Source organism: Mus musculus, chromosome 8 (genome assembly GCF_000001635.26).
Source record: "Mus musculus strain C57BL/6J chromosome 8, GRCm38.p6 C57BL/6J".
NCBI classification, from domain to species: Eukaryota; Metazoa; Chordata; class Mammalia; order Rodentia; family Muridae; genus Mus; species Mus musculus.
The window spans coordinates 92,885,721-92,900,415 of record NC_000074.6 but is presented as its reverse complement, the minus strand read 5'-3'; the positions used below and the strand labels follow the sequence as shown (position 1 = coordinate 92,900,415).

The 14,695-nt window shown below is 42.0% G+C and overlaps 1 protein-coding gene across 7 annotated transcripts in view; it reads right to left on the bottom strand.

Moving 5' to 3' along the window:
* Positions 1–14,695, bottom strand: part of Lpcat2 (lysophosphatidylcholine acyltransferase 2) — a 63,967-nt gene that overhangs the window by 18,864 nt on the left and 30,408 nt on the right. For all 7 annotated transcript variants that reach the window (XR_003947292.1, XR_003947293.1, XR_001778442.2 and 4 more), the window contains 3 exons: positions 13,768–13,850; positions 11,018–11,143; positions 9,590–9,743 (listed from right to left, as the gene is read on the bottom strand). Coding sequence is in view for 4 of the 7 variants with exons in the window: in XM_006531051.3 (XP_006531114.1) it covers positions 9,590–9,743; positions 11,018–11,143; positions 13,768–13,850 (363 nt within the window). In the remaining 3 variants the exon portion in view is untranslated. The remainder of the gene's footprint in view (positions 1–9,589; positions 9,744–11,017; positions 11,144–13,767; positions 13,851–14,695) is intronic.

The window sequence follows — 14,695 nt, the reverse complement described above, 5'->3', positions numbered from 1 at the left end:
TAACGAGTATTTGGGAGAAAATTCCAATTTTAAATCTGAAAAGTGACACAATAAGATTATCTTCCCTGCCTACTTCACAATGATTCGATCTAATTTCTCACATGTTGAGACATGGGCTAGGTAGTTAGGATACAAAGGTAGATAAAACAGAACTGCTGTGCTCAAAACTAAGTAGATCATGAGGACTGACCGTAAGTATAAGCTTGTGTCCATTTGCACATTTTTATTATTAATACTGAACCATTATAATTTCGTAGACCATAATCTGGTGTTAAGGTATCATAAAAATCCTTTGGAAGAAAAAAAAACATTCTAGATAAATAAAAACTCAAAAAAGCTAGCACTATTCAAGATCACGCAGGTAATGTGTTTTATACTGCATTACCAAGCTAGCACGGTTGCCAAAGACGAGTGATGAATTCTGCTGAGGTAAAGGAAAGGCAGCATCGACTGCAGAAGACATAATGTATACGCCTGGCTACAAGTGGTTCTTCTCCAAGTGTAAGATGATACACAAGGATAGCGCAGTAGAAGCACGGGGCAGCCAGGGGATGCTGGGTGCTTAAGATGCAGCAAACAGCGCAGTGCGATGAGAGTCTGTTCAGAGGAGTGAAACTGCTGAGACAGCAATGAATCACAATCGGACTGGAAGGGATTCTGAGCTGCTGTGTAACAGGGTCCGCCCTCTGGGTTCCTACAAAGCCACCCATAGCTCAAAGGAGAACAGAGGTGAGATCACCATGGGAATGTACAGTTCCACAGCAACCAACGGACTGGCTGTCAAGAAGAGAATGGTAGCTAGAGACTGCCAAGCTCTCCCTCACAGCTGACGATTACCACATAGCCCAAGAGGTCCTAGCAATTGCAATGCTCTTGCCTCAGCTCTGGAAAGCTGGGATTGCAGGTATATGCTGCCATGCCCAACCAACTATTTATTTATTTGATCATGGAAACGATGCCCTCAATGTCCTGTCTCTCTTAGTCATACCCAATAATTGGCCTTATTTCTCATGGGCACAATGAAACTGCTTCTATGAACACCAAAAAGACTCAGCATAGTCCTTAGCTGTGTAAGGAAAAATACCTCAAACAGACTACCTTCTCTTTAAGGGGTTCACGGGGCTCATCGTGTCAAACATGGACTTAAATCCATTCACAGAAGCCTCTTTAAGAGAAAGGGGCTTTAATGGAAATGGGCTTTGTTTTTTATGACTTTTTTAAAAAATTATTTTTATTTTATTTTATGTGTGTGAGTGTTTTATCGGTGTGTATGTCTTTGTACCGCATGCAGGCAGAGTCCATGGAGACCAGAAATGGACATCAGATCTCCTGGCACTGAAGTTATAGTTGCCTGCTACCCTGTAGATTCTGGGTATCTGGAAGAGCAGCTAGTGTTCTTAACCATTGAGCCATATTTCTAGATTTTTTTTGACTGCTATATATTAACTTGATAGCAATAGCAGCTAGTATCATATACAATCTACCTCAACTGATACATTGTTTTGTTATTTGCTACATTTTAAATTCCTCTCATTTCTTACTGTAAAGAAAGGATATCTGGCTAACAGTTTATTAAAAATCACGATAGAATAAAATGCTGTTATTAGATGTGTAAGTCTTTTCTTCACTGGACCATTTAATCCTCTATGGTCACTTACTACAGCATTTATAACAACCTGACTTGCTATCTGGAAGGAAGCACCATTGCCAAAGCCTTCAGGAAAAGGATAGAACAGGCCACACCTAATGGAAAATGCAGTCCTAATCTGGGAGGAGAGTTACTAACTTCAGAGATAAACAATGATACACGAATGCTGTTAGCAATATTAGTTCTATTTGCACAAAGTATTAAAAAACAACTTGACTATCTACCAACAACTGAATGCATATTTGATATAAAGAAGTACTATAAACAAAATGAATTAATCACTGATGCACACTCCATGGATAAATCTCAAAGCATGTGAACTAAAGCCAGACACAGGGAAGTACGCGTCATGACATCCTAGTTATGAGAAATGTCCAGAAAGGCAGGAAGCAGATGAATGTCAGCCTAGGTTCTAGCAGGGAAGGCATGGAACAAAGGATGACACAATGAATGACAGAAGGAATCAGGTGAGGCCGATGGAAGTGCGCTAAAACTCATCGATGGTGATGGCTGCCTAATCTCATAAATCAATCGAGGGGAGACTGCATCGATGGTGATGGCTGCCTAATCTCATAAATCAATCGAGGGGAGGCTGCATCGATGGTGATGGCTGCCTAATCTCATAAATCAATCGAGGGGAGGCTGCAGTGACTTGTGTTCTTGAAACAAGTGAATTAACATAACTTGTAAATCCACAGGAACAGTTTACAGCAAAAAAGGACACAACACTTTTAGTCTCTGTGGTGCAGTTAGCCAGCTCTGTGGCCATGAGGTGGAACTTCCTCTCTTGGTTAGCAACTTACCACAAAATGAAGAGAATGGGAAATTAATTTGATAGCAAAGGTATCAGGTCCTATAGTTGAATCCATTTAGATTTTCATGTGGTATTTAACAGTGACAGCAGCAAAATCGGTACCTACACCTCATTATAAGATACACACACACATACACACACACACTACCTTGAACCTGGTTCTACTAATGTGAAAGACATATTACATATCATTACCCCTAACCCTATCCTTATGCGTTGCCTCATTTTCAAACTACAACCTCATTTCTGACTACAACCTACTAGGTGCATTATGCCTCTAAGTAGGATTTGAACATCACAGAGAGGGACAGGATCTACACTGAGGTCTGCCAGTTGCCATCTAAAGTCAAGTCTTTCTGTCAGGTGTGGCTTTAGCTCCTGCAACATGATGTGGAACAGACATTCTGAATTTGGCAATCATGTGTTGATCAGAATGCCATGCTGGGTGAGATAAAAAAAAAAAGCCTTTCTGGGGTCCATGGAAACTGTATCAAACTATGCCTTATGCTGGACTCTCCCTCTTTCCAGAGTGCGGATGAAATCAGTCGAACACAATCTTTTCTTTGCAAAGCCTGCTCTTTATGTCCCTCTGCACACAGGGGAGGTCAGAATCTCTCACGTGCTGCAGAGAGGAAGTCTGGATTGTTGCAGCCCCTTTCTGTTTCAGATACTAACGTCACAGATACCCATGAACTACGAAGATAAATGATATAATTCTTATGCTTAGATACATATTTTTAGGTGAAATGAGAGAGCTAAGTCAGACTAAGAACTAGAAAGAAATATTCAGACATGCAGGACTGCAGAACTTTCAAGAAAATTGAGTAGAAAAATTCACCTATCCCACCCAGAAGTTTTAGCCTTTTCTTCTAACGATGCCACATAAATTATGAAGTGAGTTTCCTAGAGCAAAGACTGGATAGCTGGACTTGAAATCAAGATGAGGTCTTCTCCCAGGAACTATCAAATGCTACATTATTGACTCAAAAGTGACATGGAAATTTAAAAAAATGGTAATGTCCTTGTCTCTCTATAGCCATTTAAGGAGCCTAAGTGTTCTAACTTTCATAAGGAGTGAGATCTCTGTATGACAGCACCTTGCCTCTAACAGCCAGAGGCGAGCCAGAATGTTTGTTATTATTGGCACTCAAGACTTATACTTGGACTCCTACGAAGAACAGGACAGACGGGAAGAGCTTGGGATAAAGAAACACATTCATTCCACAGAATAAAACAATAATAAAAAAGATCTACAGAACTTTACAATAGCCAGAAAGACCGGGTTGCCAGAGTTCACAAGTAGACACAATCCCTTCCTGTGTAAGACTTAAGCAACGAGCATGCTGCTGCCAGAAGATCTCAGTACTAAACAGCAGAAGTAGAATATGACACCTGACAATATATTTTACAGAAGGAAAATAGTAACCATCGAAAACTTACTAGAGTCAATGGTCTGTGAGGAGAACAGTATTGGTTAATTAGAGTCTGAGTTCATGTCAGACTATACCCAAGGAACTAGAAATCAAGCTCTCATTCTTTCCCTTGTCTGTGAAGATGGTTGATAGACCTTGCACTAGGGGAGGAGGACTGGAGAGAAGGCTCAGAGGTTAAGAGCACTGGCTGCTCTTCTAGAGGATCCTGGTTTAATTCCTAGCACCCTCAAGGTGGCTCATAGCTCTTGCTCTAGGGGATCTGATGCCCTCTTCTGGCCTCTGGGTGCATGCGACATAAAAGTGAGACAAGGAAGTACATGTAAGCAAAACATCCTTACATATATAAAGGAAAGGAAGAAGGGGAGGAGGGGAGGAGGGAGGGAGGGAGGGAGGGAGGGAGGGAGGCAAGGAGGCAGAGAGGAAGACAGAGAGGGAGGAGGTGAGGGGAGAGAGGAAGGAAGGAAGGAAGGAAGGAAGGAAGGAAGGAAGGAAGGAAGGAAGGAAGGAATTTAAACTCTACGAGGAGATCAATAAGAGGGGTTTGTAAAGGGTGAAGTTAGCACTGCTGCTATGGTCCTGGCAAGACACTGTTCTCTATAGAAATGTCTGCCCTATAACTGCTCCCAATTTAGGTGGCATTATTTCTTGATTTCACTAAAGTTCCTTCAAATGTGCTGGCAAATAATTTAGCACTTAATTTGAATTATTACTATAAAATATAGAGAGGCCTTTGTTCTAAACCATTGTCTCTGACTTATCTGAGCATTCAACACATTTCCCACTTAGTCTTTGATATGAGGGATTCAGTAAATATTTGTAAGTGTAAACAAGCGAAATTAAACCCAAAGACAAAAAAGAGTGTTTTGCTTTTGTCTCTCACACAGGCAGGATTTGGCCAAAGGAAATTACTCCAAACTAGGAAACAATGGCTTTTGTCACATTTGGAACCTTTATGTTGTCTGCAATCAAATTTCTGAGTATCGAACTGAGCACACAAGTAATAGCATTTTTAGGACAAATTGGTAGAAATAATTATGCAGCTTTGGTAGATTAGCTAAGAATGTAATGGGGGAGGAAAGAGTAAAACAATAGAGTCAGGGTTCTCCATCTCTTAAATCCTAACAAATGCATGGGACTTACACCCAGCCCCCACTAAGCAGTGAAATTACTCCAGTAGCTCCTGAGAGCAATAGACCTGAAATTACTCCATCTCCTTGTTCTCCTATCAAACAGCCCCAGCCCAGTCCTCTCAGGAGACTGAGGAAACAGGCCTGGCACGTGCACGTCAGTGTGTGCGCAAGGTGTGGCGGCAATCACATAACTCAGCGCTTAGCAAAGAGAATCTTCACAGGTACAGACATGTAACTGTATGAAAAACACAGGAGTAGCACGGAGACAGATGAGGGAGGGCAGACGGACAGACAGACAGAGGCTATTTGGTACATTCACCATTAATTCTCTACACTATTTTCTTTTCTAATACGTGGCAGGCAGAAGACCGGCTCCTGGTCTATATGGAAGGCCAAGGACAGGGAAGAAACATGTATAGCTGGAAAGAGGAGTGAAATATGTTTCTATGAATTCCTTCCCCAGCTCCAGGATCGAGACAGCTGCCCCCGTGCTATTCCCGATTTAGTCTGTAGCTCCCTCTGTACACACCATCTACCAGATGCACCCTGGCCCAGCCTTTCATGTCTCTGTCTCTTCTTTCAAGGCTTCTGTATAGGAAAACTCTTCTCCATATTATTTTTAGGGAATAGAAATTTAAAAGTCCCCTTCTCGTAGCATCATTGTGCATGAGCCTGAAGCTATGCAGCCCATCACTACGTGGACGTTTCATCATGTCCATTTCAATCTGTATGTGGCTCAAATTATGGGGCCTGCCATAATTTTCTTTTTCCTCTCCTCTCCTCTCCTCTCCTCTCCTCTCCTCTCCTCTCCTCTCCTCTCCTCTCCTCTCCTCTCCTCTCCTCTCCTCTCCTCTCCTCTCCTCTCCTCTCCTCTCCTCTCCTTTCCTCTCCTCTCCTCTGGAACTCACTCTGTAGACCAGGCTGGCCTCGAACTCAGAAATCCGCCTGCCTCTGCCTCCTGAGTACTAGAATTAAAGGCGTGTGCCACCACTGCCCGGCTCTTTTCATGTTTAATATAGAATTGAGATCATCCTATGTAAACTGACATCTTGAATTAGTTTTTTTTTTCTAAATTGTGTCATGGACATTTCAGTTTTACAAATAGATTTCCAAAACCACTCATATCTTAATGAGTTTTTATGTATAATTAACTTTATTGTCTAAAAGTAAGACCTCAAATCAGTAAGAGCAGATCAGAAATTAGTGCCTGCAGCACCAAGAGAGCCTGCAAGAAGGAGGGTGGGAATGTTCCACAAAGCAGAGGCAGGTAGGCTAACCAGGAAACTATCACGTTACCCTGCTCGGTCAGGGTAAACAATACAAGCACACAGGCAGAATCCATGAACAGGCAGGGTCAAATCAAACACATACACTGCTTAAGGAACCAAGGAGGAAGACATCATGCTTGCAATAGTGACACTGTGTATTCCACACCACAGAAGGAAACCAATGCCAATTCTTATAAAACAGAAATAAATAAATAAATGCAAAACCTATTGAAACAGTCCATGGAGAAAGGTGGTTGGTAAAATGGGCTCCTGTTCTCACTGTCATCACTGTGCCTAGAGCCAACTGCCTTCCCTCAAAGTCAGGGTAACTCAATCTGTCTGACTGGTGATTACTATAATCCCTGCTTTTAGCTCCCTTCCTCACTCCTGAAGCTTCCTGTATTTAAATGTGACATAGAAATGCCACTGTTGGCAGGCAACACCAAGCAGAAGCTGGAATATTCCTGAAACTGCCAGCTATGGTCATTTGACACCTGAAATACAGGGTATGCTCTACAAATACTACTTAACGCTGAAGAGGAGATCCTGAGGATGTTAAAGGTGTGCTACAATGGCCCCCATTTGTCCCAGTTTCACCTCCTTCCTGTTTCCTCATCTCCTTTCCTTGTTTGGATCTCGATGCTGCCATAGCCCTTCCTGTCAGCATGTCGACTAGGGAAGCTTTACCTGAAACCACTTGTATGGGCTTGGAGAGTCAGCGTAAGAAAGTTGCTATAGAAATGTCACAGAGGCTCAATGCTTATGAGAGAGGCCAACCAATGACTGGTCTAACATGAGGCCTATGCCACAAGAGGGAGACCAAACCCCAAAGACATACATACATACACACACACACACACACACACACACACACACACGTCTATGAAATAATTCCTAGCAATATTCTACTATGCTGATGAGGACAGATGCAGAGACCCACACCCAAACATTTAAGTGGCTTGGGGAACCGCACAGAAGAGAGGGAAGAAGGACTGTGGGAACTGGAGGGGTCAAGGACAGCAGGAAACTGTGGCCCATAGAATCAACTAAGCAAGGCTCACAGAGACTCACAGAGACTGAAGCAGCAACCATGGAGTCTGCGCTAGGTCCCTGCATACATGTAGTGGCTGTTAAGTTTGGGGTTTTGTGGGACTCCCAATAGTGGGAGACTGGGTGTCTCTGACTCTTTTGCTTATTCTCCTGATCCATTCCCTCCTTCTGGGTTGCTTCATCCAGCCTTGATATGAGGGTTTGTACCTAGCCTTTTTGTATCCTATTAGACTGTGTTCAGTTGATATCGCTGGGAGGCCTATTGGTTTTTTAACAGAAAGGGAGGAGGAAGAGGAAGAGGAGGAGGAGGAGGAGGAGATGATCTTGGGGAGAGGAGAGTGAGGGGAGAGTTGGGGGAACAAGAGGCTGCAGATAGACCCACATTGTTGAGAGAAGAGTAAGTTTAAAAAAAAAAGCAAACAGCAGCGCTTATGAAGTAAAAAACACCTCTAATTTACCAATTTGCATAGTTGTATCTAATAAACTTTCTTCCTCACCATAAATCACCATTGTGCTTTAAGCACACCATGACATTAATCTGCTGTTTCATGTAAGAGGGCAGGCTATTTGAATGATGTAGCAAGCCCAGAAGAGATGCATAGGTGTTACCTCCTTCCAGCCTAGCAAGGCTGGCTGTGACCACCTGCTGTGCTGCTCCTTTGATGTGCCACTACCTGCCTGAGGCTCAACCTGCCAGAGGCTGAACTGGTTCTCTTCCAAGAATCTTCCGGAGTTAACATCGAACTGCAATCTTCGAGAGTTCCCACTAAAAGGCTGACCTATCTACTTCAAAGGAACTTTGCTGGCCAGGGACAGGCCTCCCCTTTTCTTTATAAAGCATGTTTGCTGACATTAAAATTAAACCTTGAGCAGAGAGCCTTGCCTTGGTTCTGTCCTTATCTCCCACAGCCTAGCCCCTCTTCTCTTCCAGGTTTCCAAAATGCCTTTCCAGGCTAGAACCCAGACCTGTGATCTGCTGGCCAGACACAACACATAGGGACTTCCTACAGAACAAGATTGGTTACTGACCTGTATCACCTTAAAGACTAGTTAATTCTACAAGATCACAAAAAAAACCAGTAGGACGATGACCTTGCTGGAGAAATGGGGAGAAGAAAGAGTTAGGGGTCCGGAGGCTTGCTCTTTCTGTCATCAGCATGATTTCATTGAAAAACATCTTTTTGATAAGTGACTGAAGATTCTAGAATTAGAATCTTCACTCAAGAGGGAGTAAGCACCCTTGAAGCTCTCTCCCAATTGAACAACAAAAGAACAAACTACCTGTAAACAAAATAAGGGTCGGTGATGCAATTAAAAGTACAGAGGACAATCAGTAAGGGTGTGAACCATGGAGGCCTGAAGAAGGCCATGTTTAAACTGCCCCAATGGGACACACAGCAAATCCTCCTCAATTGAGAAGTAACGGAAACAACTTGATACAGTCAACACAATGGCTCAATTAGGACTTAAATTCTGTACAAATCCATTTACATGGCATCTTAAATACACATAATGAGTGGGATGGACCGCAGGTTAATGATTAAAAGGGATTAAATGTGGAGGCAGGCTTAACTACAAATGAATGGCTACAAGAGAATTATTGTATTTGTATAATTTTAAGACTATCTATTTTAAGACTAGTTTGTCTTAAATGTTATAGGCTTCTACACATGTGCTAGCTCAGAACTATAGGCATAAGAGTCCATATTAATGCTTCATCTACTAAAATAAAATTTTAAGGAAAACTGGAAATCTTAATTTCTTTTTGTCCTGAAGAAACTTGATTGATGAGCCGGTTAACTTACTGCACACACTTACATTTTAGGATGGTGGAGAGGTCATTCGAACACTCTCAGGCAGTTTCATATAAAAATAAAACCCATTTGCTCTTCTTGCACTTCGGGGGCAGTCCAGAAATGTTCAGGACAGTACAGTACCATTCAGGTCACCAACGTACAAATTCTACATACTTTTAAAAGGTCTTCCCAATTAAATAAACATGCCCAATGCTACACTGCAGATGTGACTACACAGTCAGCTTTTACTGCTGAACAAACACCTAAATTAATTCGCACTACTTGACGTTACACTTCAACTGTATTTATTATTCCTACTAAGGGGAAGATCTACCCATAACGTTAAACTGCATCAATTCTTCTCACACTGACCCGCTAAGTTTGTCAGTATCTGCCTTGCACTCTGTAGGAACTGGCCAAATAAAATGTTAAAGATAAAGCTTACCGTACCCTGTCAAAGAGTGCAAAAAGTTGTCTCAGGACATCGGAAACAGGTAGCTTCAAGTATTCCGCAAACTCCTCGATTCCAATTCTGCCTCCTTTGGAAGAGCTTGCGATAGACGCATATTCATCCAAGTGCTTCCGGATACCATCCCAGTCTAATCTAGATAAAGAATTGTAAGTGTACAGTATTAGTTCTAGGTCACTCGGACCATCAACGAGTGTTATTTTATCAATTTGTGGAAGGGAAAGATATTTTACGTTAAATTTAAAATAGAAGTGAATAAGCATTTGAGAGGACATATCAAATAGGTATGGAAGCATTTAATTTTTAAAAGTATGCCAGTATGGTGACAAAAAAAAAAAAAGAAAAAACAAAATGAAGATTGGGAGGACAGAAAGGTCACTAAGAGCAGAATGGGGACAGAAAGTGATCCATGAATTTTAACCTGACATTATCTGGAAAGTCAACCACTGCTTATTGAGCTGTTATGAAAGAAACTAGAAGTATTTCTTTCAAAAAGCTTTCAGGCTGATAATTCATAGTTCACAAAATGGTACAATAGGGTGATTCACTAAACTATACACACTTCCTTTGATATCAGCTATCAAAAGTGAGAATAGTAAGACACTGGGGTCAATAAATTCTGTAATTCCTATAAGGATAAGAAAGGAATTAACTCTGAAGAGGAATACCAGGGTCACATCTCTTACACTGAACAGCCAAACTACTTATACCAAATGATTAAAGTTAGATCACAGATGAACGAGGCGAAGTTTTCACCACCACCACCACCACCACCACCACAACAACAACGACCGTATATGAAGGCAGGAAGGCTGTTGCCAATGTGACTCATCAGGAAAGGTGCTTGCCATCAAATCTGCTGGCCTGAATTTATCTCAGTGGTGGAAATCATGATGGGAAAAGACAAGTGAGTTCGCAAGTTGTCTTCTGAGCTCTACACGTGGATTGTGGCATGAGTGTGTATGTGAGCATGTGTGCGCATGTGCACACATACACTCATACACACAAACACATACCTTTTTAAAAGGCAAGTGTGTAGGGCAGGTATTTTAAGCGATAGAGTTGTCTGGGTCAGTTTTCCCCATGTGATGCTCTGAGTAGTGTATGCCAGTGCCATGCACTTGCCAGCTGCTCTGGCGCACTTCTGAGTGGCAGGGTGATCTATATGTACATATGTACTGATAACTCTCACTTGTTACTTTGAGCAGCTCATACAGACACCACTGTGTCAATTATTCATGATAAAACAAAAATAGATTTAAAAAATTGACGATAAATTCACCGTTCTGGCTTTCCTGCTAAGCACCGCATAGAACTAGAACTAAATAATAATAAAGTAAGAGAAAGCAGAGATGGGATTTCCCACTCTGCACATTTACAAGGGTTTACTAATTTTAAAATATACTTACTTCAGTTTCCGGCTAATCTTTGAAAATTCTACCAGCCCGGCCTCCATAGGCAACGTGAGCTGTCCCGCTGAGATCATCAGCCTGCAGTCTTCGTAGGTGTGATCCGTCACGGGTATTTCCAATGCTCTACAAACAGTAAGAAAAAAAGTGATCAATGAACCACTCATGGTTTCCCACTACCCATGAGCTGGTGAGCAGGCCAGGGTGCCCGGGAAGAAATGAGGGAGCCCTCAGATTCTCCTCTTCTGTTTTTTACTTTCCAGTCTCGCCCACTGGAGTGTCTTCTGTCTGTCTGTAGAGCTGAAAATTTGTATTTTGCATTCCAACTGGAAAGGCAATACATTATTAGTAGATTCATAAACCACACAGCATAATGGTGGTGTGGGATCTGGTGACAGGAAATGCAGGCCTGAGTCCCACACTGTCACTGCCTCATATGATTTTGGGGGACACTGCTCAGTAACTGGGTCTGGTGCTTTCCTCACCTCAGGGTTATTGAGAGCACAAAGCTAGATAATGTGACTTAAGGGCCTTCGTGGCACTTGGTGGGGAGAGCATGCGCTGTGCCCATCATTGCTTTCAGCCTTTTATGCTGTAACACAGGTCTCAGAGTGCACTCCAGGTTCTGTTTCCTAAGAGCTGTCACTAGCTGGCATGTTTTCAGGTGGTTTTATCACCTATTTTTCCCACTTGCGTCTCGTTATAATAAAAACTGCGTGGAAGACAAAGAGGTAATTTTAATATCCATTTTATATAGGAGGGAAAGGAGCTCGGGGGCGGGGTGACTGGTTCTCTCTCTCTTCCTGAAGAGCCACACTCGCCCCATTCCCCATGCAGGAAAAGAGCTGATTTTCAATGAATCTCTTCTTTGCTTTAAGGTACACTTTGGGAAACTGAGCTACATGGTACAAACTCTTTCTAGTTCTAACATTTATCTCCTCATTTTTAGACATCAACCGGCATATAGTTACAAAATTTGCTTTTCATTGTGGGGAGAAAAATGATCAAAACAAAACTTGTAGCTGGTTTAGAAACTAAATAAAAATGAGTATACCCAAATATTCTCAATAGCAAAAATGTTTCCATAAATATTTATCCTATTTGGAAAATAAATTTATTTTGGTGTGAAGTAACACATTTGTGTATATGGGGGAGGGATTCAAAATCTGGACTTAGGATTTCTATTGTTGTGATAAACATCATGAACAAAATTTGGGGAAGAAAGGGTGTGTTTCACTTATATTTCCAGGTAACAGCCTGTCACTTAAGGAAGTCAAGACAGGAATTCAAGCAAGACAGGAACCTAAAGGCAGATACTAATGCAAATACCACAGAGGAGTGCTGCTTACTGGCTTGCTCCTTGTGGCTTGCTCAGCCTGTTTTCTTACAGTTCCCAGGACCACCAACCCAGAGGTAACACCAGGCACTGTGAGCTGAACCCTCCCACATCAATCTGTAATTTAAAAAATTCACAGCTGGGAGGTGGTGGCGGCGCACACCTTTAATCCCAGCACTTGGGAGGCAGAGGCAGGCAGATTTCTGAGTTCGAGGCCAGCCTGGTCTACAAAGTGAGTTCCAGGACAAACAGGGCTACACAAAGAAACCCTGTCTCAAAAAAATAAAATAAAATAAAATAAAATAAAATAAAATAAAATAAAATAAAATAAAATATTCACTACAAATTACAGAATGCTGAAAAGGTGGAGAGACAATCTTCCCCAGGGAAGAAAACACCAATTGGTTTTCCAATACCAAATGGTCAGCCCTGAAAACATACATACCAATAACATTATTCAGACTGTATGTATTTGCATATACACATGTATGCATGCATGCATATGCACACACACACACCAAAAAGTAATGAAAGGAGAAGCCATGAATTTGAAAGAAAGAGGTTATATGGGAGGAATGGGAAGGAGGAAATTGAGATATTACAATCTCAAAAAAAAAAGAAATAATATTTTAAAATAATCCTTCCACCAAAAAGAAAAGATTAAAAACAAAAAAAAAAAAACAAAAAAACGCACTACAGACTTGCCAATGGGCGAATCGCATGGAAGCATTTTCTCAGTTGAGAATCCCTCTTCTCAAATGATTCTAGCTTGTGTCAAGCTGATATAGAACTAGCCAGGACAATTACTATAGGTGGGGGGAGGGGAGGAGAATCTATGGAGGTGGTACCTCGGGGGCCCTGAGGCTGCCTGGGTGGTCACACAGCATAATACATCCTTTCTTTACAGGCTCCATGATTGATCAAATCAAAATACTGGCCAGTTAAAACTCCCTTCCATGCAGTAAATATCCTCCGTCTGTGGTGCAGTTTCTAAACGCTGTCCTGGCCATTCTTCCATGCGAGCAACTATTTTTCTTTCTGCCAATCCTTTCTACAAGCAAGCCTCTTCCTTTTGGGCACTGTAATCTTTACTGCCTTTGAAACACCCGGCCTTGGGCAGCACAGGGAATAAGAAAAGTGGCCTTAGAACACATGCCTGGAGCCACCCCGATGCTCTGCAGTGACAGGCCAGCACCCATGGAAGACACTGACTGCTCTTTCTACCTGAGGCATGCTTTTATTGGTTTGAGGCAGCACCTGGGAAATATCTGTCGATTATTTCACTGCCTGTGTCCATCAGCATACCATTTTACATCTGAAGAGAGTTGCTGAATGAGAACCATGGGGGTTGGAGGGTTAAATGATATTTACCATTAATTCTCATTATCAGTTGAAACCTCCAGGACATACTTACTCAGCCATTAAGTTCCGGATTCTACTGGCGAAAAGGACAGGATCGTTCTTCTCTTCCTCACTGGGTGCTTGCACAGGCATAAACTGAAAGACAAACGTCTTCCCATAGCAATCCTTGGGCCCAAGACAGTGAACGCTAAATACATTAAATGATCAGTCAACACACCTCAGTTGTGGTCCTTCCTGGAGCTCATGTTAGATGTCATGGAAGGGACACCGGGCTTGGACCTGGGATATGGAAGCCTGACAGGGTTGACTCTGCTAAACCGCCTCCCCAACTCTCAAAAGATGGCCATGGTCACTACCAGCTTCAATGTGCTACTTAAGGGAACTGAAGCCTACAGTTCGGGAATTTACAACACAGCACTGCCTAACATAGCCTCCTTAGAGCTAGACTCTCTTCATCTCCATTTTATGTGAAGATGGCCTCTCCCCACCCCACCTTTTCTTTAAAAAAAATGTTTTATAGTATTTTCTATTCTATCCATTTCAATGTCAACTACACTTTAGTTACTTGATTGAAAATTATGTTTTGTTATATTTTTTTCTACCTAAAAAAATTAAATTTCAGAACTAGCTTTCTAGTTTTTTGTCTGTCACCTTTTTCTTTCTTCTTTTCTGTTCTTTCTTTCTTTTTGTTTTATTGGTTTTTCATTTTGAACTTGACTTTACTCTCTACCTGACTTTGACACCTAATTTTTACTGTCCTTTCAGTTCGTGTGTGTGTGTGTGTGTGTGTGTGTGTGTATGCACAAGTCATGTGGGTGTATGTGCTCATATGTGCACATGTATGTGGAGACCAGAGGTCAAATTTGGGATGTCTTCCTCTACTGTTTTCCACTTCATTTGTTTTTGAGACACAGTCTCTTCCTGAACCCAGAGCTCACTGGCCGTCTAGACTCTCTGGCTGAAGAGCCACAGGGGTCTGC